This window comes from Neurospora hispaniola (assembly GCF_033458365.1).
Source record: "Neurospora hispaniola strain FGSC 10403 chromosome Unknown B0T23scaffold_8, whole genome shotgun sequence".
Classification (NCBI taxonomy): domain Eukaryota; kingdom Fungi; phylum Ascomycota; class Sordariomycetes; order Sordariales; family Sordariaceae; genus Neurospora; species Neurospora hispaniola.
The window spans coordinates 2,093,937-2,117,148 of record NW_026944413.1 but is presented as its reverse complement, the minus strand read 5'-3'; the positions used below and the strand labels follow the sequence as shown (position 1 = coordinate 2,117,148).

The 23,212-nt window shown below is 48.0% G+C and overlaps 4 protein-coding genes across 4 annotated transcripts; 2 read left to right on the top strand and 2 right to left on the bottom strand.

Moving 5' to 3' along the window:
- Positions 1-4,062: 4,062 nt before the first annotated feature.
- Positions 4,063-4,900, bottom strand: B0T23DRAFT_388613 (uncharacterized protein). Its single transcript, XM_062837766.1, has one exon. It carries the CDS (start codon positions 4,872-4,874, stop codon positions 4,551-4,553), a length of 324 nt encoding a protein of 107 aa, XP_062689445.1. The 5' UTR covers positions 4,875-4,900; the 3' UTR covers positions 4,063-4,550.
- A 1,577-nt stretch (positions 4,901-6,477) lies between these two features.
- Positions 6,478-16,468, bottom strand: B0T23DRAFT_235949 (vacuolar protein sorting-associated protein 13). Its single transcript, XM_062833968.1, has 2 exons — positions 9,841-16,468; positions 6,478-9,782 (listed from the first exon to the last, which is right to left on the bottom strand). Exons 1-2 carry the CDS (start codon positions 16,326-16,328, stop codon positions 6,641-6,643), a joined length of 9,630 nt encoding a protein of 3,209 aa, XP_062689444.1. The 5' UTR covers positions 16,329-16,468; the 3' UTR covers positions 6,478-6,640.
- Positions 16,469-18,053: 1,585 nt separating this feature from the next.
- Positions 18,054-19,550, top strand: B0T23DRAFT_235936 (uncharacterized protein). Its single transcript, XM_062833967.1, has 2 exons — positions 18,054-18,569; positions 18,631-19,550. The coding sequence occupies exons 1-2, from the start codon at positions 18,216-18,218 to the stop codon at positions 19,528-19,530; spliced, it is 1,254 nt and encodes a 417-aa protein (XP_062689443.1). The 5' UTR covers positions 18,054-18,215; the 3' UTR covers positions 19,531-19,550.
- A 2,147-nt stretch (positions 19,551-21,697) lies between these two features.
- Positions 21,698-22,672, top strand: B0T23DRAFT_432255 (uncharacterized protein; the record flags this gene model as incomplete). The annotated part of the gene is made up of 2 exons (XM_062840366.1): positions 21,698-22,220; positions 22,398-22,672. The coding sequence occupies 2 exons, from the start codon at positions 21,698-21,700 to the stop codon at positions 22,670-22,672; spliced, it is 798 nt and encodes a 265-aa protein (XP_062689442.1).
- Positions 22,673-23,212: the final 540 nt, after the last annotated feature.

Genomic DNA, 23,212 nt, shown 5'->3' with positions numbered 1-23,212 from the left:
TTGAAGCTATTTTAACGTGCAAAGTAATTATAATACTAGTAATTAATTAAATCTATTGTGATAATATTTCCTAAGATAATCCTTAATTTAAAGCCCGCCGGTGTAAAACGATCCTATATTCGAAGTGGCGCGCTAGTAGTCTACTTCGATGAAGATTAAGATTAGGAAGATCCTAGTTTAATAATTCTATAATACGCTTTATTCCACCCTAGAAAGAAGAGCCGTAAAACCGAGTAGTCTATTGAAGTTATCTTTAAAATTGTTTTACCTAAGAAGAAGGTTATTCCTATTAAGATTATTATTAAAATTGTCGTTAAGAAGACCGCCGTTAAGACCGCCGTTAAGAAGGGGAAGGCTATTGTGCTAGAATTAAAGCTAATCCTAATCTTAGTCCTAGAATTATTATTATCCCCCCTTAAGCCTGTAATACCCGTTGAGATTTCTAGTAACGAAGAGGACTTTAGTAATAATAATGAGGTTGAATAATAGCTCCCTATCCGCCTTACCCCTAAGAAGCGGGCTCTCGATACTTTATTTTATTTATTGGGCGACGACAATAGTAAAGTAGCCTCCCTAATTAAATTAATTGCTTTAGTACTACCGGTTTAGCCCTGCGCTACTTATAAGTTGGTCGTTATAGTACTACTGCCGCTACGTTCTAAATACCCTTATTTAATATAAGTCTAATTTAATATAGTTGGTTTATATATTATTGCTAGCCGTATTAAATTACTTACTATCGAAGAACGTAGTTTATTTAAAGAGGTTAAAGTTAAGTAAAATAATAGCGAGTTCTGTAAGTAGCGGTTTAGGATGATATTATTTAGTAAAATCCTATATATATAGTAAGGTTATATAGAAGATATTATTAGTGATAATGTAGCTGTAGGGATAAAATAATTAATTTTTTTATATAATATTATATATATTACTACTATTTATAATAATTGTTGTGCCTGGGTTATTATATATAATAAGATTGTTCTCGGGAAGGATTTTTATAATAAGTATAATAATATTAAGTATGAGATTATTATAAAGTTGTACTTCTACTATATTAGTTAGTACTATTATTTTACTATATTGTTTAAATTTTGGTTGACCGACCTGCCCGCTAATAAAATCCTTGCTACTCTATCCTCCTATAGTAGTATACCCTCTATTCCTACCCCCTTTCGTAGTTTAATTAATCCTTTTATTACTTTAACCCTATGAGTAGTTAATATACTATTATTATAAGGGTTATAGATTTTAATTGGTACTGAGAAATCTAAATATATTATAATAAATATTATATTAGTAGAAGTTAAAAAGAATTTAGAGGAGGACTGGTAGTAAAAGGAGCGTACGGGGGTGAAATTATACGGTACTATATATTAGGAGTTAGTATAGGTATAGGCGTATAGTCTTGGCTATAAGTGTAAGAATTATAATAAGGCTATTAAGTATTAGATGTGTTATGTTATAGATGGGAGTATGATTTATTATAATTTTAATGTTAAAAATGTGGGTAAGTGGGTATGTACTATATTATTAGGGAAGGTTATAATAATTAATTTGCTATTTAAATTGGTACGAAATATATTGAGTAATAAGGTAGTAGCTGCCTTTAGTATTGGCGATAGTAGTAGTAAATATAAGGGAGGAGGTAATAATTTATTAATTAATATTAATATTGTTAATAATATTAATAGTAGTAATAATAATACTAATATAGAGATTATAAATAGTCTACTATAAGCTACGCTAAGGAGGGACGATTTTAGAAGTTTATACTAGTTATACCCTCCCCCCTTATATCTGTTATACCCGTTATTATACTAATATTTCCCTCCTTATTTTTAATATTCCTAAGTTTAGTTACTTTATACTACCGGCGGCTTTATCGCTAATTCGGCAATCGCTAGCGGCTATAATTATAATATAGCGGGCGCTTTCCCCCCACTGGGTAAAGTGGTAATTATCGATTTATATACGCTATTAGAATATTTTACTACTATGTTCTATAGGTACCTGACCGACTGCGAGACTTTTATTACTAGGCGTACTAACGCCAACCCTCCTCCTATCTCTATAGTAACTATAGTATTTATTTAACTATTAGCACCGCTGTTAATTGTACTATTATTGGTAGCGGGCGAGGAGGATGAGGGCGAGGAGACTAGAAATTCCTTAATAGAGGCCGGAGAATTATTTATGCTACGTCCGTCCGTACCTTTAATTTTTGGTCTTCGTTCGTTATTACTACTCTCCGCCCCGTTTAATCGGCCGGTTAAAAAGATTATTACTAAGTTCTTTAAAGCGTTCTATAAGCGTTACTATATTAGGTTATTAATTAAAATAGTACTAGTATATAGAATTCTAATTGCTTTAAGGAATGAGTTTCGGAATAAGGAGGCGCCGCCCAATATATTTACGTTTAGAGAGTAGTCGGTAGAGTAGTTTACGAGGCTGGGGTTTAGTTACGACCTCTATACAGTATTTAGGGACGGTATTAAAAACTTCCTTAAAACTGAACATGTAGTATTAGTAATATAGTTAAATTATAGTAAGTATACCCTCTAACCCCTATTATTATAATTTAATTAATTAGTATATATTTTAGACCTGCGATTTAATATTGTATTCGAATACGGCGTTATTAGAGTTTTCGTTTTTATAGCGGGCAGTACTACTGCTAGCGGTCCTAGTAAGCGATAACGATATTATAAGTTGATTTATAGCGAAAGAGGGGGGTTTCTAGTATTTTAGTATTATTATATAAATAAATACGATTTTTAATACTTTTAATACTTCTAGTACTTCTAGTATTTCTAGCACTTCTAGTATTTCTAGTATTTTTAATATATAATTTAATTTAATATATATAAATCTATCTCTCCCTTCTATATTCTCTACCGCCGCTTAGATATAGTACCCGTCTCTCTATATTCGACCAGCTCATTAATATACAATTCGCTATACTCTTTATTAATATTATTAAATCGATTTATTATTAGCTTTACGTTCTTAAAATAACTACGGATTTATTATACTCTATACCCTACATTCTATACTAGTCGCTTAAAAAACGTAATAAAATTATCGTTTAATATTTTATTATTACCCTTATTACAATATACCCTTTTGAATTACCGTTTAAAATCGCTAAAATATACTTCGATGGGATTGAATTCGGGAGAGTACGGCGGCAAATACTATAATAGAACCCCCTTCTAGTTGTACGCGTGCTGGAGTTTGGTACGGGGGTGTTAGTTAGTATTATTTATTATTAAAATATTATTGTAACCGGGAAATAGATTTATTTTAAAGAATAGGCATTTTACTATTTAGTCCTAGACCCTAATTAAATCTGTTGTACCTTTAAATATTAATATATTGAGTAGCCTATCTATTATAATAATTGGGAGGAGGTGATACTGTATACCGCGTACAAATTTATTTAATATTATTGTAATAGCGCCGTAGGGTACTTAATTAGTACAACGAACGCCGTCCCTTCGGTTTATACTAAATTCGTTATAGAATACGAATATTTCGGTAATAAATAAAGAGATCTTTAATATTTATTCGGCTATTAATATAGGGGATTATTATAATACCTTTATATAAAGTCGCTTCTTCTTCTACTTATTCTATCGAAGGTACCGCCGTACGGTCTCGGTCGAAACGTGTATGTTATATTCGTTGGCTAGAAAGGTATAGATCTTATCGAAGTATAAATCGGGTTTCAAAATAAGGAGGTTTATAACTTCCTTTATAATATTAGTTATAGTTAATAAAGTATAGGGAGTAATATAGTATACGCTGTACTTTAAGTGCCTATATAGGAAGCTTTTTAGTATTTTGGGAAGTTCGTAATAGTAAAAATGCCTTGTTAGTATCCGATAGAGTGCGCTTATATTTCTACGTACTCCTTATACTTATACTAGTAGTTTTAACGATATTATTAGGATGTTCGTTATTTATTAGTATTATTATTATTAATACCTTCTAGTAGGTATTAGGGTAGTATATTATATCGATAACGGTTTAAAAGATAACGTAAATATTAAAATAGACTACTGTACGACGTAGAGTATTAAAATATCGATTTTTTGTACTAGTTTTGGCTAGATTTCGATGTTAAACGATTGAGTTGAGTCGTGTAAAGCGATGTCAAATGGCCAGATTTGTCAAATGCGGTGTGTGTGTGTGCACGCACACACACCTCTTGCCAAGACTGTACAGGCGATTGAGTGTGGGAACGTAGTGCGCTAACAGGGATATGGTCGCACTTTTCCAGAGGCACATCGAACACCAACTCCTCGCTCTTCATTCATCCTTTCACAGCTCTCTAAAAAAAAAAAAGCACCCTTCCTATCCCTACTCCATCCCATCAGATCCTATCCTATCCATCATCCTCTCCTCCCTTTCACCATGCACACTTCCATTCAAAATCCTGCCTGTCATCTCCCGCCCGCCCGTCCACCCACACTTCCAGCCCGAAAGCCTACCTTTTTCTCTTCCTAGAAGTATCTTCACGACACCCCCTCACACCTTCAACAAACCTACACCTTCCCCATAACAGGAACCCCATACCCTTGCACTTTTCTTTCCACCTCCTTCTCCGTAACCATCAAATAAACCAAGACCAAAGGCCACGCACTCCCGCACAGAAAAGCACCCACCACCCCCGCAAAACCGACGCCCCGCTCCCCATGTTCCCCGGACCATCGGTCCAACAGCCGGACAGCGCAGAAAATGATGCCCATGCCGTAGATGGAGCAGGCCCAGGTGATGCCGACGATGATGTCGGCATGGCGGTCTTGCGGGGAGAGGACGACGCCCGAGGTGTCGGCGAAGGGTTCGGAGAGGGAGAGGTTTTGGCCCATTTTTGCAGGCTTTTGCTTTTTTTTTTGGGGGGGGGGGGGGGGGTTGATTATTGGACTGGGTGTTTTGACTTGGGTTGTATGGGGCCGGAAGAAAAGAGGGTTTGATGAATTGTGAGGAAATTGACGTATGTAGGTAGGTAGGTATAGTTGAGTTGAGAATGAAGCAAACAACTTGATACCACCACCGGATAGGTAGGTAAGCAAGTGTACCGCAGGACAGAACAAGTTGGGTTCGTTTCTTTTTCTGGTTTGGTCTGGTCTGGTCTGGCCTGGTCTGGTCTGATCTGAACGGCAGGAAGGCCCCCAAAATGGATGGATAGATGGATGAGCTGATGAGCTGATGGTCTCTCGGTTCCCTTGATGTTGAAAGACAGAGCCGTCCTCGGGTCGTTTTCGTGCCGATGTAGATGGCTTTTTTTTTTTTTTCCCTTTCCTTGGGAAGATAAGCAGAGCGAAGCGGTTTCGATGAACTGATGGTATTGAACCAAATGAATGAATGAATGAATGACCGGAGGACTACCAAACTCAGACGCGAACCGTTCCGTGATCTGCGAATTCGAACTGGACTATATTGGACTGGATCGATCCCCAAGAGAAAACGAAGGGACAGTCAATCGGGTAGGTTTGGTGTATTCGAACCAGCGACTTGGACCTAATGTTACCGACCGACCGACGACGACAATGACCGAAGAAAGAACGTAGTGTAGTAGGTAGGTAAGTAGGTAGGTAATTGCCCAGCAATGTTGTAAAGCACAAGGAAAACAAGCACCGAAAAGCCACCCGAACGGACGGAAAAGAAGAACTGAAGTGAAGCACCGCGGACTTCCAAAATCGAAGAAAGAATATGATAACAAAAGTACAAGTCAAGTGGAAGAACTAAGGTCACAGAGAAACCAGACAAGGATGACTCGGATCCCTAAAAGACCGTGACCCCTTTGCTTCCGTTCGTTTTTCTTTTGGCCCTGAAGATACCAAACTCCAAAAAGCAAAGTCTCCCTCCCAGAGTGAATGGAAGACGAACCCAAAACCCGAAACAAGTTCGTCGCAAAACCCATGTATCCAATTGGCTGAACATCCGACACATGAGTTGTCGCAGAACTTGACTTGGACAGGGCGGCTCCGTGCGTCCCGCGTGTTAGAGGGCGTTTTAGCCGCCTGTAGTGCGGCGACTTGTTATAGGGCCTAGCGTTTGGGTTGGGGTACGCACATACCCGATAGTACCTAGACTGTTTCCAGGGGATTTGTCCTCGGCCCCGGGATGGGCTTGCAAACCTGATCGGATGGTTGGATGGTGCGTGTCAAGACAATACATCGTAGCCATATTTAAAGCTTGGCTGTTGGCGGGCACGTCTGAATATTGATCGGATGCTGTTGATGTCATGACAATGCTCGCGAGAAATCCATCAGATGAACTTGTGCCAGGAGCTTGGACGCAGAGCATGCCAACAACACCAAAAGGATGATATCATGAAACTTGAAAAAACGTTATACAAATGTATTCTGGTTCTAGGGGAATCGTGCATCATTCATCATCAACAACACCCTGACCTTCTGACTTTTTCCGGAGCTAACCAAATCATAAAAGCGTGGAACGCAAAAAATATCAAACATCCACCACAGCTCATATCAGTGTTTTTCTTTTCCTCATCGCATCATCATAAAAAGAAAGAGAGAAAGCAACCAAAGACAATCGCCATTCAACAATGAACCGTTACCACCTCATACCGTCATCGCATCATTCATCAACTCATTTTCTCTGAACATCCTTACTCCAATCCCCGGAACCGGCGATTGAACTCCTCCACAGCAATCGCCACCTGGCGGTATAAAAATGTCCTTCCACTTTCTTCGCCAATGGGAATAAAGGGCCCATTGGTCCCTCCTCTCAGCGTCAAGCTCAAGCCCGTCCTCTCCTTCGCAATGGTCTGCACATCCTTCAAGGGCACATCCCACTCCGTCTGCAACTTCCTGCTCCTGATAAGCAAGATCCGTGCAAATGTCACCATAACCACCTTATCCTCAGTTGGCAGCTCAAGATGGGCAATGTACTGCTCATCAAAGTACTTGCCGTTGTCGATCTGCTTGAGCCAGCTCTGGCCTAGCGCCTCACGTTGACTGTAGGGCCTGATGATACCGTCCGGGGGGATATACCTCGGTAGTCTGACGCGATCAAGTTCGGTCCCGTCAAAGACCGTGGTAGTGTTGCGCACGCCTTCGCTGACATTGGAGGCAAAATCTAGGACGCCAATGGCCGGTTTGGTTGCCAGACCGACCACACCCTTGCCGATGCCCTTGAAGAAACCGAGAGCGCCTTCCTGCTCTGCACCTTCGAGCGGCTTGCGGGCAAGACCTCCAACGCCCGATGCAACCGAGGTAAACAGGCTGTTGGCACCGGCGGTGACGCCAAAGAGGGCGTGCTTGGGATGGTTGCGAGCACGTGTGATGCGGCGACGGTCCTGGAATTGCTTATCCATGGTGGCAGCCGCGAGACCCTTGGCGAAACTACCCGTGACCTTGGAGAAAGAGTCACTGAAGCCGAAAACGGACTTCTTGAAGAAGGAACCGGCGCCACGGGCTAGACCAATACCGAAATCTTCCGGCCTATCCGACATGATGAGACCTTGGTATGGCTCGTAAAAGATATCCGCAAATCCAGAGCTGATGTTGTTGAACAGACCAACCGGGTTACCCAGGAAATCGGCACTTCCAAGAATGTGGTGTACCTGGTAGAGAGCCTCTTGACTGTAGTGGTTTGAGATTCTCTGGATGAGGACTGGAACAGAGACGCGCATGTTCTCGAGCATGAGGGCGTTGAACCGAACGGGGGCATCGTTGATGTTGCCAATGGCCATGGTCATGACGTTGAAGAAGAACATGATTGGGTTCTTTGATGATGTCTTGTCCTCCACGTTCACTCGCTCCGTTCTCACAAACGACAGGTCGAGCTGCATCGGTTGGATGTTCAACACCTCAAAGTAGATGTCACGGCCAGAATCCAGCTGCTTCGGCTGCGGAACGTCAATGCTGTCATCGCACAACTTGTCCTCTTCATCGGATGAAGACCATGATGCACCCGGCACCTTGGAGAATTCGAGTACGGCGTAGACAAAGTCTTCGTCAAGCTCGACAGTCATCTCCTGCAGGAGGATCGTGGCGTACTTGATGTATTCAACACCGTATGAATCGTCCTTGACACGAGTCACCATGGCATGCAGCGACGGGTGGGCCTCGATCTCTTGTGCGCGCTTTGGCACGACACTGGGGTACAAGATTATGGGGAATATGCCTCCGTACAGCTGGTTGTCGATTTGGATCCACTTGACAGCCAGGCTGACAGTCTGGTACAATTGTGAATCGCTGTATCGAAGTTGCACATCTCTGAAGGTGATGTAGGCCAGTTCCTTCAGTTGAGAATTAATCAGTGAAATGCCAATGCCGGATAGTCTCAGCTGCGCACGGAAAGTGACGCCTGTGTCCAACTCCTTGGCTTCAAACGTGCTACGGTCTGTCGAGCTGGCATTCGACTTTTGCTTGTACAGACTCTTTGACTGCTTGAAGTTGGACAGGATCAGAGTCTGGGTAGGCCCATCGGCGATGACATTAATGTCGATGACCTTGGTCTGGCCATTAGCGTCAACGAACTTCATCGGAACCAGGTTTCCGATTTCGGTCAACTTCACATGACGGTTCTTGCCATTGGCACTGATGCAAATCTCCTTGTTTTTGGCAGCCGGGAAGTCCCACGCGTAGGGCATGATGCTCCGGGGCGGAAGACGGTAACGCACGGGACGCCAGCCCGAGTGGTCTTCGATTCCGTCCTCGTCATCGTTCGGGTTTGCTTGATAGAAAGTGAACTCAGTGTCGCTCTCGTTCCGCATCGAGAAGGGCCAGTTCTTCGTCTCCATGGTCAGGTTCAAGAAAATGGTCGATTCCTCCATGAGCGTCTCTACTCTAACGAGTCTCTGCCGTTGACCGGCGCGAGCGATCTTGACGTGCGTGGTACCCAAATCTGAAATGTTAAAGGGAGCCGTCCACTGGTTATCAACACCCGGGTAGCAGAGGCAGAGCTGCTTGACAGCACCTTTTTGAAGGAAGTGCAGCGGACGAAGAGCGCCGGTCTTGAGCTCCAGCACTGACGACGAACTCGGCTCTCGGATGTTGATGTCTTCGCCGAGCCTATTCTGGATGACATATCTCGGTGCAAGCGTGACTGTCTTCACCATCTTGTACTTGCCATGGCCCGTATCGACTGTGACACCGATATGGATCTCGGCATTGCGCGAGGGTGAGTTGAGCACCACTTCGGTGGTACTTCCAATGGCGTCGAAACTCTGCGGTCTGCTCCAGTCGGAATCGGCAACCTTGAGCAATGCACGGTTTCTGTGATCGTCGCTACCAAAGGAGAACATGATTGGTTGGGCTTTATGTTGGCTTTCACCGACATCGACCAACTGCTGGCCGGCTGCCGCTTTGGCGTGCTGCATAAAGCCCTTGGAGCGAATGCTCACATCAAGTCCCGTCTTGTTGAGGATGACGTAGGGGCAGTAGACAGTAACCTTGAACGCGCCACCGCTATCGGGAACGCGGAAGTAGTGCAGCTTCAGATTGAGCGCCAGGCCTGAATCGTCCTTGCATACAAGGTTCGTCTCCTTGCGGAAGTCCTCAGAGGTGCCAGAGTTGATGATGGCGAATTCGCTTGGCTTGAAGACGGTATCTTGCATATCGATACTGAGGAGGAGCAGATGAGACAGCTCGACAACGTGCACAGGGCTAACCCCGCCCTTGCGAAGGAAGTTGGACCAGTCTTTCTTGGTGTTCTTGTCGTAGATCCTGTATTTGAAGTCATACGGCAGTAGATTTTCGATGGTGACGGGGGCGGAGAGCTTCAAGCGCATGTACGGGTAGGTCCTGGCAAGGAATGTTAGCATGTACAGCAGCCGCAAGTGTGAATCAGACCATAGCTTACCTTGTTGTCGGGTTGGCCTTGTCATATCGAGCCGACAGCTGGAAGTAAAAGGGCTCTCCATGTTCACCCTTGCACGTCAAAGTCTTGGTAGGGCGTTTCAGAAGGTCTCTCCACCAGAGTGTATCGTTGCTCCAGCCATATCCGAACCCGGGATCAGGGCGGACGAGCAAGCTCTTGGTGTAGACAGCGCCAACGGGGGCAGGCCTGCTCTCGCCAGGGGCAATCTTTTCGATCTTGAGCAGGTGTCCTTTCTGAGCGTCATAGACGCCAAGCTCAACTGGTATGTCGGTCTCGTTCTCAACCAACAGCGGGCTGCGCAGAGTGACATACTTGACATTGTCTGTGCCAAGTTTCACATCAACCATGAGCTTGTGCAGGACCTCATCTGTCTTGGGTTTGAGGGCATAGAGGAACTCTCCCTCACGAGTGAAGCGGATGTTCTTGACTGTGTCAAAGCCGCTGCCTTCCAACTGGATGGCGACGTTGCTCGTGCCGTGGCTTTCGCCAGAGAGACTTTCTCGCACCTTTTCCCAATTCTCAAAGCTCCAAGGAACCTCCTGGCCATCTTCAAGCCGCAGGGGTGTGGTCTCTTCGGTGCCCTCTCTCTTGGCTTGCATGATGATGTTGAAGCCGGTGTAGTTCCGGATACGATACGGCGCTTCAACACCACGAGGCTTGCCTAGCACGTCCTCATCCCGAGCGAGGAACGCCATTGATTTGGAGAGCAGTGCAATGCTGGCAGTGGAAAGCGTCACGTCAAACGTCTTCTTGGATGAGATGTCGACTGACATCAAGCCGGTGCTTTGATCACGGGCAATCCCGAAGCCCACTTGCCAAGGTTCAACGAGCGGCTCCCAGGCCGACTTGGCGAAGTTGAAAATGTTGGTGTACATCTCGATCGCTGCCTCTGCCTTGAGGTTCGACGACCAATTCTCCGCACTAGTCGTGAATGACTTGATGCTCATATCGAGAATAGGAAGTTCATGCACATCTCCGATGAGGACAAGCCGAATTCCTTCAATTGCTGCCGTGAGCTGCTCATATCTTGGCGGTGCCTTGGTGATATCATGCGGTTGCTGGCCTGCCTTCTGGGACCGAGGATCGGTTGCCCCAGTTTTGGTGCCCGTGCGCTTGGACTTGTTCGCGACAGTTGATGTTCCCTTGCCACTGGCGGTTCGTTGCTTCATGTCAGAAGACTTGAGCTGCTTCGCTTTCTGATCCGACGTTGTGCTCTTCGGCTCGGTGGGAGTGTTGCCTGACAACTCCGATGCCTTGCTCACAATTTGCATGACAAGCAGAATATCCCGCAGCGACACTCTGAGGATGAGTGGCTCGATATCAACATGAATATTTGTAGTGGACGGTTTTGTCGTATCCATGGACATCTGAATTGAAAAGTCATCGATGATCCTCAAGCGTGCATCATCGAAACGATCCATGCGGCATAGAAACATTCCGCACTCGGAAACTTGGAAGGTCAAGGCATGCTGTTGCGACAGAAGAACTTGCTTGGTTCCCAAGACAATGGCCTCGGAACTCGAGCTGAGCGGGTTCGCAATCAAAATGATCTGAGCATCGACCACATTGACCCGATAGGCAAGGCGCGTCTTAGACTCTTGCTTCAATGGCTCCGTCTGAAGCTCAGAGGGCTCACGCCGCTGATCAATGCTTTCGGACCGTCTGCCGGTGTATGAAACTGCCACAGAGTCGGCATCACTCATATCATCAGGCGTGTCGAGCGGGCTCTTCTCTGGGACCTCAGGCTCCGGTACTTTCAGGCCAACAGTGACCCAATTCTGGATGGCGAAAAGATAATCCAGTGCAAAGATGACGCGAGGGCTATCAACGGCGACCATGGCGATAATGTTCCTTTCCTTGCCTCCAGACATGGTAACGCTGGCCATGAGCTGCTGAACGTCTTTGTTGCCGCTTGTCATGATGCGACGGAACTTGTTGGTCTCACGTTGGCGGGTATCGTAGATTGTGAAAGACTGAATGACAAACTCGGCCTCAAGACTGCCGTTGGAGTCCATGCGGGTCTTCAATCTGCTGGAATCGAGACTGAATTTGGACAGACTGGCGGCATCGAGATCACCTACAGGGCGGTCCTCCGGAGCGTTGATCAGCTCCAAACCGATGGTGTTGACAGTGAAGATGAGGTCCAGCTTCGTCCAGGTTTCAGCTTTCGGGCCAAGCTCCGGGCGCATGTCAATGCGTTGTTCATTGCCGCCGTTGTCGTCAAAGCCCGACATGGTCCTGGCCTTACTAAGGGTTCTGTCGTCAACGTCGCGTTCGGCATCGAGCCTGTTTTGTTCTGCGTCACCAGAAAAGGCAGCAGGGACGGAACGCGAAATCTCAAGCAGCGAGTTCAGTTGGTACTGGGTCAACCGCAGATTGAAGTCCGACATGTTGCCCTCGATCTCCAGATCTGGCCGTTTGACGCCCTCCTTGTGTTCCGCATAGGTGATCTGGAACCCAAGGTCAACCTTGTCAATGAGCTCGAGTTCTTCCTCCTGGCCATCAATGTAATGGAAGTTGGAAGTGAGTCTGATGTTGCGGATGCCTGCAGTCAACTTCATGGCGATATCCGCATTCTCCGAGTCGTCGAGCGGTACAAATTTGTTCTGTGCGTAGATCTCACCAAGATAAGCTGTGATGAGATCACGCTTGGGCCGGTCGGGACGGACATGTCTGGGAAACACGACAATGGGAGTTTTGACAACAACATCGAACTTCACCTTGCTTGGACTTTGCTGGAACTGGTTGGCTTGATTAGCAGCAGCTTGGCGGGCGGCGTTGTAGATAGCCTGCATCTTGCCAAACTTGACAAGGAACTCGACAATCTTGCGGAAAGGTTCCTCCAAGAAGTTGATCTTGACAGACCCAGCCCGTAGGTAAATCGAGGAGTCGTATCCAGGATACGATTCGATGCGACCGGAATCGAATGTCTCGTAGCGAAAATCAGCAAGCTCTTCTCCTTGGATGGCAACCAATTGGCGTATGCTTGAATCCTCCGAGACACCGAGATTAACATCGTCAACAAGATTCAAATCGCCGAGTCTTGCGGCGACACGCATGGTCTTCCCGAGGATAAACACACCCACATCAGCATGGTTGAAAGACAAGGTAGCTAGCCGGATGCCGTCGTTATTCAGAATCAGCCTGATACTCTTAAGATCAACCTTGACCCGAATTGCACTGTCCGAAGTCTGTTGAGCAGGGGGTGGCGGTACAACTTCGATGTTGGTCTCCGAGCCACCGTCAGTAATCGCATTTGGAGGTGGAGGACTCGAATTGGCCGTGTTGGTAAAGGTGACGAGAACGAAGTCGAGAAGTGTGAGCAGTGTTTTGCGTGTCACAACAAGATTGATCGTGGAGATTGCAACATCCAAGTTCGTCTCGACGCCATCGTAAACAGGCATAAACTCGGGTGAATCCTTCCTGACTTTGACAAACTTGACACGGACCAAGTCCTGGACTTCTCCGCTTTCTTCGACATCGCCAGATGATACAATAGCCTTGAACTCAGCTGGCGGATTATCGACAAAGTCATCCACAGTGACCGACCCGAGCGAGACCTCAGCAGACATGTCAAAGGGGCGAATGTAGAACTGAAGATCGAAGCGCTGAGCAACCAAATCAACAAGTAACTGATCAGGAGCCTTTCCATCTGGGTCACTACGGTAGAGCGATCCTTTCAACTCATCCACTGCGAACTTGAATTCGAAATTGCGTTGCTGAAGCTTTAGCTGATCAGTTGCTGAACCGTCCTTGGCATCTTCGAAAGCGTCCTCATCCTCGTCGTGGTCGTCATCATCCAGAATAATAGCTTGCTGGTGACTGGTACTGAAGGGTAGCAGTTGGGCCGATGGCCTATGCTCCAACAGCCTGTGCGATGCCGTTGAGGCGTTGCTTGCCAAACGCGGACGCAAGCCAGGCTGGCCTGCTGGTTGCGAAGGGGTGTCAGCTCCACCGAGTTTCGGTATAGCAACATCAATGATACGCATCAGACTCTTGTACTTTGCATCAGACACGCTGGCATGCAACACGGGCAGGTGACCGGAAACTCTGAGCTTTGTCAGGTTCGGGGCCTTGGGGAGGATTGATGTCTCCACTACAAAATCGACGGTGATCTTGTCGACGATATGCAGCATCTTGTCATCCTTGTCGACCAATTGCTGCTTGGTTTCTTCAATGGACGGCCCGATCAGAACCTGTGTAGAGGAAAGTTTGACGAGGAAGCGGTCATACATGAGCGACTCCAATCTCTTCAAATCCTCATCGGTGAATGACTGCCTTTGCTTGGATTGCACCTCCTTCATGGTGTCCTTGTCCACCAATTCACTGTTGACGCTGATGTGACCGGCATCCAGGATGAGGCAGGTGGACTGCTTGCTGGTGATGCTTTCGGGGATGATGATGAGCGGAGCTTGAAGATCCAGCTTTGCGTTTAGCGTCTTGTGCTCCTCGAGAGCAAACTCGAGGCCGGCTCTCGTCTGCGCACGCAAACCCTCGACGGTGGCGCCGGCAGTCTCCATGAGCGCATTGATGGAATCCATGTGTCTCTCGGGGGGACGGAAAAAGTCAACGACTCCAACGACAACATTGGGGTTCCAGACAATCTCGAGCGGCTTTAGCTTGGCGGTAACTGCAATATCTCCCTGGCCATCCAAGGGATTCTGCTCAACCTGGAACTGGAAGAAAGCTTCATCGCTGCTTTGTTCAAGTTCAGCAATGGACAGGCGAGGCGCCAGATGGGTATCAGGAGCATCCTTGACACGGACAATTTCCTTGAACAGGCTGTTGGGTGTGGTGCCATCATTGACGCGCAGTCCACCCAGGCTAACGTCAGCAAGGAACGAGTCCGGGCGTTTGAGGCCTTTGGCCTTGAAGACATCGAAATGCAGACTGATGAGATCTCTAGAGTCGCCATGCGGGTTCTGCTTGAGAGTGAAACTACCAGTGCTGAGTGAAGCTTCGAGCTGCATCTCGACAGTGTCTCTTGGAACATCAACCTCAGCGGCAAGAGCGGTCTTTTCATCCCAGTCGATGACTTCGTACAGCTCCTTGCGCTGTTCTTCTGTGATTTGGGTATTCTCGTCCTCCAGTTGTTTTTCCTGCTGTTGCTGTTGACTAGGCTTGGAACCAAAGGCCCAAGCAAGCCAGCCCTGTTGCTGAGGTTGAGCCGAGGGAGGAGGACGGTTCCTGAGGGCTTCAGCATTTTCTCTCTTAAGCTGATTGCGCGCCAAGGACCTCCAGAATCGCAAGTCTTCGTAATCAAGCTTCCATTCGAGCTTGGTCAAATCATCGTTTTCCTCAGGTGAGAGCTGCTGATCTTGCTTGCGTTTTTTGAAGAGCTCAATGTATCGTTTGCGGTCGTCTCGTCGCTCGCGGAAAAAGTCCCATGACCACCTCCTGTTTCGCTCGTGAATCTTGCTCCGGACAGCATTGACGGCAAACTGGAGCCAAGCACGGGGATCTTCTTTGGGCCGAACTCCCTTGGGCTGATACTTTTTGTATTCCTGGTGTCGAATAAAATAGTGGAAGAGGTCAACCATCATAAGAGCATCTCGGTATTGATAATCGTCCAGCACGACACCGATTTCGTCAAAGAGGAGATTTGCTTTGAACTTGGGAACGGTGGCACTGCCCGATTTATCGAGCTCCAGTTTGGCTTGACCGGAGACGGGTTTGAGTATGAATTGATGGTTCTCGGGAAGGTCACCATTCGTCTTGGCAATCATTGATCCGAAAGCAGCGAGGATCACGTCGTGGGGCTTTGGCTCATGTCCCGGCGGAATGGCTTCGCGTCCTGGACCTAGAAGTATTGCATCGGTATCCCAGTAGACGGCCAAGGCATCCAAAGTAGCGAGCTTGTGGGTGGTTTTGGTGGAGTCATGGATAAATGTAGGATGCCACTCTCCGTCGGTGCTGACAGCGCTGAACTCCTCAAGAGTGAGACCGAGGGCGAAGGGGTGGCCCGGGGCCGAGATGGCATCCTCGTAGCGGACGTGAATGTTCTTGACGGTGACCTGTAGGTTGTCGACAATTTTGGTGACGAGGCTCTGGGCAAAGCTCTGGCTGCGCTTTTGTTCCTCGGGACTGAGGCCTTCCTGATTCCTCTCCTTGAGCAATTCGGCCGAGTCCAGCTTCTCCATCTTGATGCGTTGTTTTCGGCGTTCCTCTTCCTCTTCGTTGTACTCGGCCTCCTCCTTGGGTGATGCAAGCAGATAGACATCCTGGATGTAAACCTTGACGGGGGCGCCGCGCAGATTGGACCAGGGAATGGTCAGGGTGAGTTCGCCGAGATGGCCTTCGACAACGTTAATAGGCAGCTTGAGCTGATCGAGGGCTTCACGGCGCAGTTCGAGATTGCGCAGCTTGACGTCGCCGGACCAGATGCCAACCTTGAGCTGTGTAGGGTCAAAGTTCTTGACGTACATGCCCAGGAAGCGGTTAAGCAACCCGGCAACGAGACCTTCAAGCATGGTGCGTGTGGGGTGCCGTTACCCGGGCCGGGATATCGATCGAGAGTAGGATCGGGGCTATCTATCGAGGGCAAAGTCGAGGCGTCATCTGGAGCCGTCGGCCGTCTCTGTCGTCTTTGGCAACTCGAACGTTGTGTTTAATGTCGTCGGGAAGGGTTGGCGCAAATCATGCCGGCAGAGCAAATAGCACGGACGTCATGCAGCAGCAGGTTGTGATGCGTTGCCGTGTCGGTAGGTACTTGTGTGTGCGTGCGGGTGGAACTGATGTAGGTAGGTACCGATGGAGGTGTCTGTAGGTAAAGGTAGTGTAGTGACGGACTGTTGTCACTTGGTGTTTGTGTGTATCGAGTCGAGGAAGGGAAGCTGGCCGTGGAGGGAATCCACGTCTCGGGCTTTACAACTTCTCGGTCCCCTCAGCATGCAAAGCGGGGTTGGGTTTGGGTTTGGTCTGTTTGGTGGAGCAGCTTGGCTTGTCAGCTCTAGAACCTGTTTCTCGGCTGCCTCCAATGGAACTCGACACTGCCTAGCCGACAACATGGAGGATGGGTAGGTAATCTTGGGACCGACACTCACAAATGTCAACAATACAGTGAGTTGAATGGAATTGATGGACTTGGTTGATGTCGAGATAGAGAGGTCACGGTATGGTAGTAGGGACGTGATAATGGAGAAAGAATACCGAAAGAAAAAAACCACTGCTAGTGCTGATGACGATGCCTTGATCAGCCGGCTACCTACTACATAACAATAAAACCTGACGCCGGCGCCAACTTGGAAAAGCGAGAGCACTCAGCTCCAAGAGGTGAATTGCAACACGCGACGGGGAAGGCAACAAGCAACGAACGGAAAGTGTCCAGTTGTTCGCGGAAAGGAAAGAACGGGCCCGACCTGAACAAAGCACCTCAGCTCCCGCATCGTCCGTCGTTGGGCTTCAGCATCGCAGACGTGCTTTCCCTGGGCCTGGAAGCTGCGGAGACCTACCTTAACACTCGGTGCCTGCTGGTTCTTCACTCTGATTGGACATTTAACCATATAAGTGGGGTCCTTTCAGTGACGGTTTTGTGGCCAAAATGGAACGAGGTCACGTTTCTGTCAACAATACATGACTGCAGTCAAACTCTCCGTCATTTCCTTTCCCCTCTCATCGTCTCAAGCTCAGACATAACTTTGAAATGGGTAAAACAGCAATCTGTCGCGAATCGCTCGCGGCGACGGCTGGCTGGCTGCTTGGAGGAAACTGAACTGGAAGCCTCGGTGTTTGAATGACAAAACGCTCGCCAAGTGAGTGGTCCAAGCTCCCCCGGATGTTTTGGAAGCTTTATCTTGGGCAATGACGTCATTGTTCCTGTCTCCAAATGTCCAGATTGAGGTGAGCGACTGCACTTCCTGCCATCCTTTCTTGCCAACCCCATCATTGGCAACACAATGACCCTGTACACGGCATTCGGACTCAGCATGAAGGAGCGATTTCAGCCAAGTTCGGGCATTTCCCGGTGTTTGATGTCCACTGGCAGCCTCAGGAGGAGATCCAGTCTGACACAATAGACGGATGGACTGGATCATTGTAACCGGTTTGTTTCATTTTGGCTTTCGCTATCACCCCTCCACTCTTCAATCCCTTGCTTTTTTTCTTCTTTTTTTTGAAAGTACCTATATATCATCTCTTCCATCTCGTCTTTTTCGTCCAGTGTCTCTACAAGTTCTTTCGGCTCAGCTTCGGCGTCTACAACTATACAACCCAACTACCTATTTGATTTGGATAATACCAATTGGATCCTCCTCCTCTCCCATCACCTTTCCATCATCTTCAAGACTGTTATACCTCTCGACTCGGTTGTCTGAACTTTTTTTTCTTGAAAAACAACAAAACACCAAGCACACGAAACCATGATGCTCCGAACATCGCGACCTCTTATGGGCACTGCGCAAAGGCTGCCACTCCTGGTCCGCTCCACCCACACAAAGTCCTTCAACAGCCCTATTGCGCCACTTGTAGCCCGCAATGCGCAACTCCAAAAGTCTGCGGGCTCCCCGTTGGTGTTCCGGTCGACCTTCTCTTCCAAGCCTCCACTTCAGCCCAACCACATCGATACGCAGCACGAAAAGGAATTGGCCCAGCAAAAGCTCAAGGCAGACCCAGAGCACGTCTCCGCAGACTCCTCAGTCCGTCCTTTTGTTGAGCAGGACCAACCTACCGCAGCCAAGGCAAAGGATCCAACCGAAAGTCTAAAAGATGACTTGGTAAGTCTATCAAGCCACATATCTTCACAGCTCGACAGTGTCTGACTCCTTTTTTCCCTAGGGTCTTGTCAAGGACACATTGGCACTCAAGACCGTTCCTCGAGAGACCTACGCCCTCGGTTTTGCCGGCACTATCCCTTACCTAGCCACTTCTCTTTCGACCGTCTACCTCTCCTGGAACCTCCACCAGAGGTACCCTTCCGAATCCGACTTCCTCAACACCATCCTGTTCAGACATGAGACAGCCAAAGACCTGCTTGACATCATTGAACCCATCCAGGTGGGCTATGGTGCGGTGCTCATCTCTTTCCTCGGTGCCATTCACTGGGGTCTAGAGTATGCCGAGAAGACTCCTTCACTTGCTCGCACCCGCTTTCGGTACGGCATGGGCCTGTTGGCACCCATCATTGCTTGGCCCACCACGTTTATGCCGATCCAATGGGCCCTGACCACACAGTTCCTTGCCTTCACCGGGCTCTACTATGCCGATTCCCGCGCGACCGTCAAGGGATGGGCACCCTCGTGGTATGCCACCTACCGTTTTGTCCTGACGGGCATCGTCGGTGTCGCTCTCTTTATCAGCATCCTTGGTCGTATTAAGGTCGGCGAGACCCATGCTCGCCTTAGCACTGAAGAGCTGAAGGATCTTGTAAGCTACAAGCATGAATCCGACAAGCCTTACCACGACTGGGAAAAGGAGGAAGCCGAGGAGAGGAAGAGAATCAAGAAGGAGAAGCAGGAGGAAGAGAAGAGGAAGAAGGAAGAGGAGGCCAAGAAGAAGCAGGAGGAAAAGGTCGACAAGCAAAAGACCAAGGGCAGCTCCGACATGAAGGAGAAGTCGGAAAACAAGGGTGACGTGGACAGCAAGAAGGAAGGTGACAAGAACGTCAACCCCGACAGCAAGAAGTCACCTGCTGACAAGAGTGACAAGAGTGAGGATGACAAGAGCAAGGAGGAGTGAGGGGGCTGCAATTTCTCTTAAGGGGGCAAAAAGACCCATGCTACTTCAAAAGCATATCAAGTCGTGGCATGTTTTGGTGATCTTTTTCCGGTGTTATAGTTGGATCAAGCGAGGGAAGGAGTTGAGCAGCGACCAAGGTTCTCGGTCCTGATCTTTGATATTGGCGGCAATGTATGTATTTCCGCATGTTTGTGGTGTCTTTTGCTTATAGCATTGGCGTTTCTAGAGCGCCCCGAATTTTTCATGATTTTTAACCACGAGATTCCACACTGCGAGTTATCTGGTGTCCGACCCCCCAAGTAGGAATGGAAGCACGACGGGACTTTTGGAGGTCGACGAGAAGAATCGCCCCGGTCGGGCAAGAAATGGTATCCGTTCTTTCGGGGCTTCGCTCTAACGGAAGCTAGCATATTTGCACGCTAGGATGATGAGCGCGCGTTAGTGCATGTTTGTGCTGCCCTGTGCCTGAATAACTGGGTGATGGCACATTGGCGGCTTGGAGATGGTCTGTGCGCCAACATCCTGGCAGGACCTACAACCGTAACCTCCTTCCTTCTTTCTCATCTCGTCCGTTCTCGATGTCGCCATATCATCGGATGTTCCTTCTTCACCCCCCAGGGGTTCATGTTATCAGTCCTTCCTCATGGCTTCCCTATTCCAGTTGTAATAAAAAGGCTATAAACACCACCCAGACCATTGTGCAGTTACAAGTCACCATCGTGGTCACCAACGACCCGATTGAGGTATCCCGGGGGCACCCTCCTCTTGTCGTCACTCCCACATCCTTCCTCTCCTTACCGAGACTACAGCAGGAATAAGTCTTGTTTGGTGCCTCGGTGTTTTGGTCATGAACCTCATGAGCGATTTCTAAAATCAGCATATGTCCTCGTCAAACCAACCAGCCGTGATCTTATCACAAAGACACCGCACCTGAGTTATTCAGTACGAGCAGCTCATCCAGATCTGGACGCAAACATCAACCCATTTTTTCGTGTCAGTAATGGTGGTCTTTCTTCAGGCTCGGATCAGTCGCGGCAAGTGGCGTAACCCCGTGCGAAATAGCCGGTGCGGACCGTGACTGGATGCAAACATTCCTAGAGGTACCTCAGCCGGGACACTGTCGACGCCAGAAGTCTGGGGCAGTTCTGCGATAGCTTTTGTTTTCGGGGTTTACAGTCTAAATCAGCATATGGAAGCCGGAACCCCCTCAACATCTTTCAAAGCTGCTGAGGCTGAGGTATCTTTCGACAATAACTGGGTACCCTAGTCATGGTCAAAGGTGGCAGATGTCGGCAGGGAGGTCACTTCCCTCACATCCTACGACCGTACGTGTGATCTACACAGAGATCCAACAGGAACTTGGGGCGGGACAAAGAATGGTTGTCGATGTTGGCATGCTGAGGTGAAGAAAGATGTTGGTTCACAAGCTGTGTTTACAACGAAGTGGTCTGCTCAAGGTATGGTATCTTGGCTACATCCAATCTATGGCTTCAGCAACACGGCAAACACCCAATGTCTGAGGAAGATCCGACCAACAATCCAGATGGGCACTTGATACTAGTGATATGGATGCCAAGCAGGGTGGTTTATACTCGGCGCTTAGCATATGTTGAACAAGCGATGAAGGAAAGAGACACCATCTCGATATATTACCACATCAACGGTAAGAATCCTTGGAGCTGGTCAGACACTGTTGGTGTCTCTTCGCCAAACGGCCTCCAAGCCCTTGGTGAAGGTGATTCGGTATCACATGCCCTGTCTACCAACCGGTACTCCTCCCATCATTCACAGGGTTCATCACCAACGACCACATCTACGATAATCTGAGGAAAGGATCCCATTCCGTCGTCACCATGGTGTTGTCTCGCGCCTCTACCGACATTCTGTAAGTCGTTGATCCCCAACCATCCGTCCTTCTGTCTTCCTAAGACCATGGTCTTCATGCCAATCAACACGTTGGCCCATAACAGTTGCGAGAGAATGTATTCAGTCCGGGGTGCCATTTTGCTGGCTGCTGTTCATGTATAAAAGGGTGGCAGAACACCGTCGAGGGGATGTTTGACTCCAAAGTATCAGCAAAACACCACTTTCTACTTCATCGTTCACCACATCTTCAACGCTTAGAAGCAACAACACCTCGTGTCCAAACCAGAAACACTCAGAAACAATGGCTCGCGGAATAGACGACAAGTTCCAGCCAGTGGTAGGCGAGGGTAATGCACCCTGCAAAGTCTATTGGCTGGTTGGTCCTCCGTCCCAGGAGCGCGGCCACGTTGTGGGCACAAAGCAAAAGATCAAATACTTTGGCGTCATCGAAGTCCGACCGAAACCTGACCTCCCCGGATTCCAGAATGTTATTTGCGTGGCCAATATCTGGAAGCTTGGTCCTAATGGCGAGAGCGTGTTGCGAAACACTGAAGAGTTCTCATACGACAATTGGAATCCTGTGTTCAGCTTTAATGGCATTCCTGCCGACATCAACCCGCCTGACCAGAGCTTCTGTCGATACATTCTGCTCCGCCACATCCACTTCCCCGAAGCCGGCACCTACAGACTGGAAATGACCGTTAAAGCCTTTTGTGTTATTAATGAACCCGGACAGCCACCCCAAATCAACCATGTGAACATCGATGAGGTTACCAAGATTCATATCGAGGTGAAGGATGGGGTTACCTGGAACGAACAGCGAAGTAAGTCCCGATAGGCAGTCCCTATCCTTTTGCCTCTCCATCAAGGGAAAGTCCAGATTCCCTATATTCCCAACTCCGCGGCGAATATACTTAGGTACTTTTTGCCTTAGCTGAGTACCTAGTGGAGACTGTTCAAACTTAAACGACTATTCACTAACACCTGACTTAATTGCAAAGCCCATCCCGACCACGTCAAGATCTTGGCCCTCTTGGAATGGTATCCTGTTCTCGGCTGTGCCAGGTATATGGACAAGGAAACGGGTGAGATTAAAGATCTACAACCCATGTACTGCGGAAACCCACGTCAGACTGGTGATGCCCAATCAATCTACGCCAAGAGTGAGGCTGGTTCGAGTGAGGCTGGCTCGCTCGTCACTGTCATCCACAATAATGAAGGTCTAGAGGTAACTGGAGGTGGAAATGGGAACCAGGCGGAAGAGGACGTCGACTAGGTGGTCTAGGCGCTCCCTGCCCAAGGTACCTTGTACCTTGAATTCCCCTTTCCGAATGGCACGGTGTCTGGGCTGGCTGGCAGCACGGCACATAGATTCGGTCGACGGCTGGAAAGGAGAGGTGGGTGTTGATATACCAGACTGCGTGGACTGGTGTATCTATCCTACCGGTCGGTTGGAACAAGGATATCAACGGGATCTACACACCCCGACCTCATGTATGCCTGGCGACCTAGCCTGGTATTACTACTGAGTGATGAAGGGGGCATTTTCTTATAAGGCCGGACTGGAAGGGGAGGATTTATTTTTTGTTCACTCAGGTATGCGTTGTCACGGTTCGGATACCTAAGTATAGGTATCGGCCTCTGGTTCATGTTGGGTGAGGTGATTGAACAAACAGACGGGATGGCAACGACAGAGGACATTCCTTCATAAGACATTGGTACTATTAGCAAGTTGGATTTCTTTAGTTTCGAAAGAACGGGTCAAAGCTTTGGAAGAAACGTGCTGATTGTTCAAGATGAAGCCGCTGGTTCTCTG

Bases quoted from the DNA above. Each gene is read 5' to 3' on its own strand.
- B0T23DRAFT_235936 (XM_062833967.1), top strand. From the start codon at position 18,216: ATGATGCTCCGAACATCGCGACCTCTTATGGGCACTGCGCAAAGGCTG. The intron at 18,570-18,630 runs GTAAGTCTATCA...TTTTTTCCCTAG, and splicing joins AAAGTCTAAAAGATGACTTG to GGTCTTGTCAAGGACACATT.
- B0T23DRAFT_235949 (XM_062833968.1), bottom strand. From the start codon at position 16,328: ATGCTTGAAGGTCTCGTTGCCGGGTTGCTTAACCGCTTCCTGGGCATG. The intron at 9,783-9,840 runs GTAAGCTATGGT...ATTCCTTGCCAG, and splicing joins AAGGCCAACCCGACAACAAG to GACCTACCCGTACATGCGCT.
- B0T23DRAFT_388613 (XM_062837766.1), bottom strand. From the start codon at position 4,874: ATGGGCCAAAACCTCTCCCTCTCCGAACCCTTCGCCGACACCTCGGGC.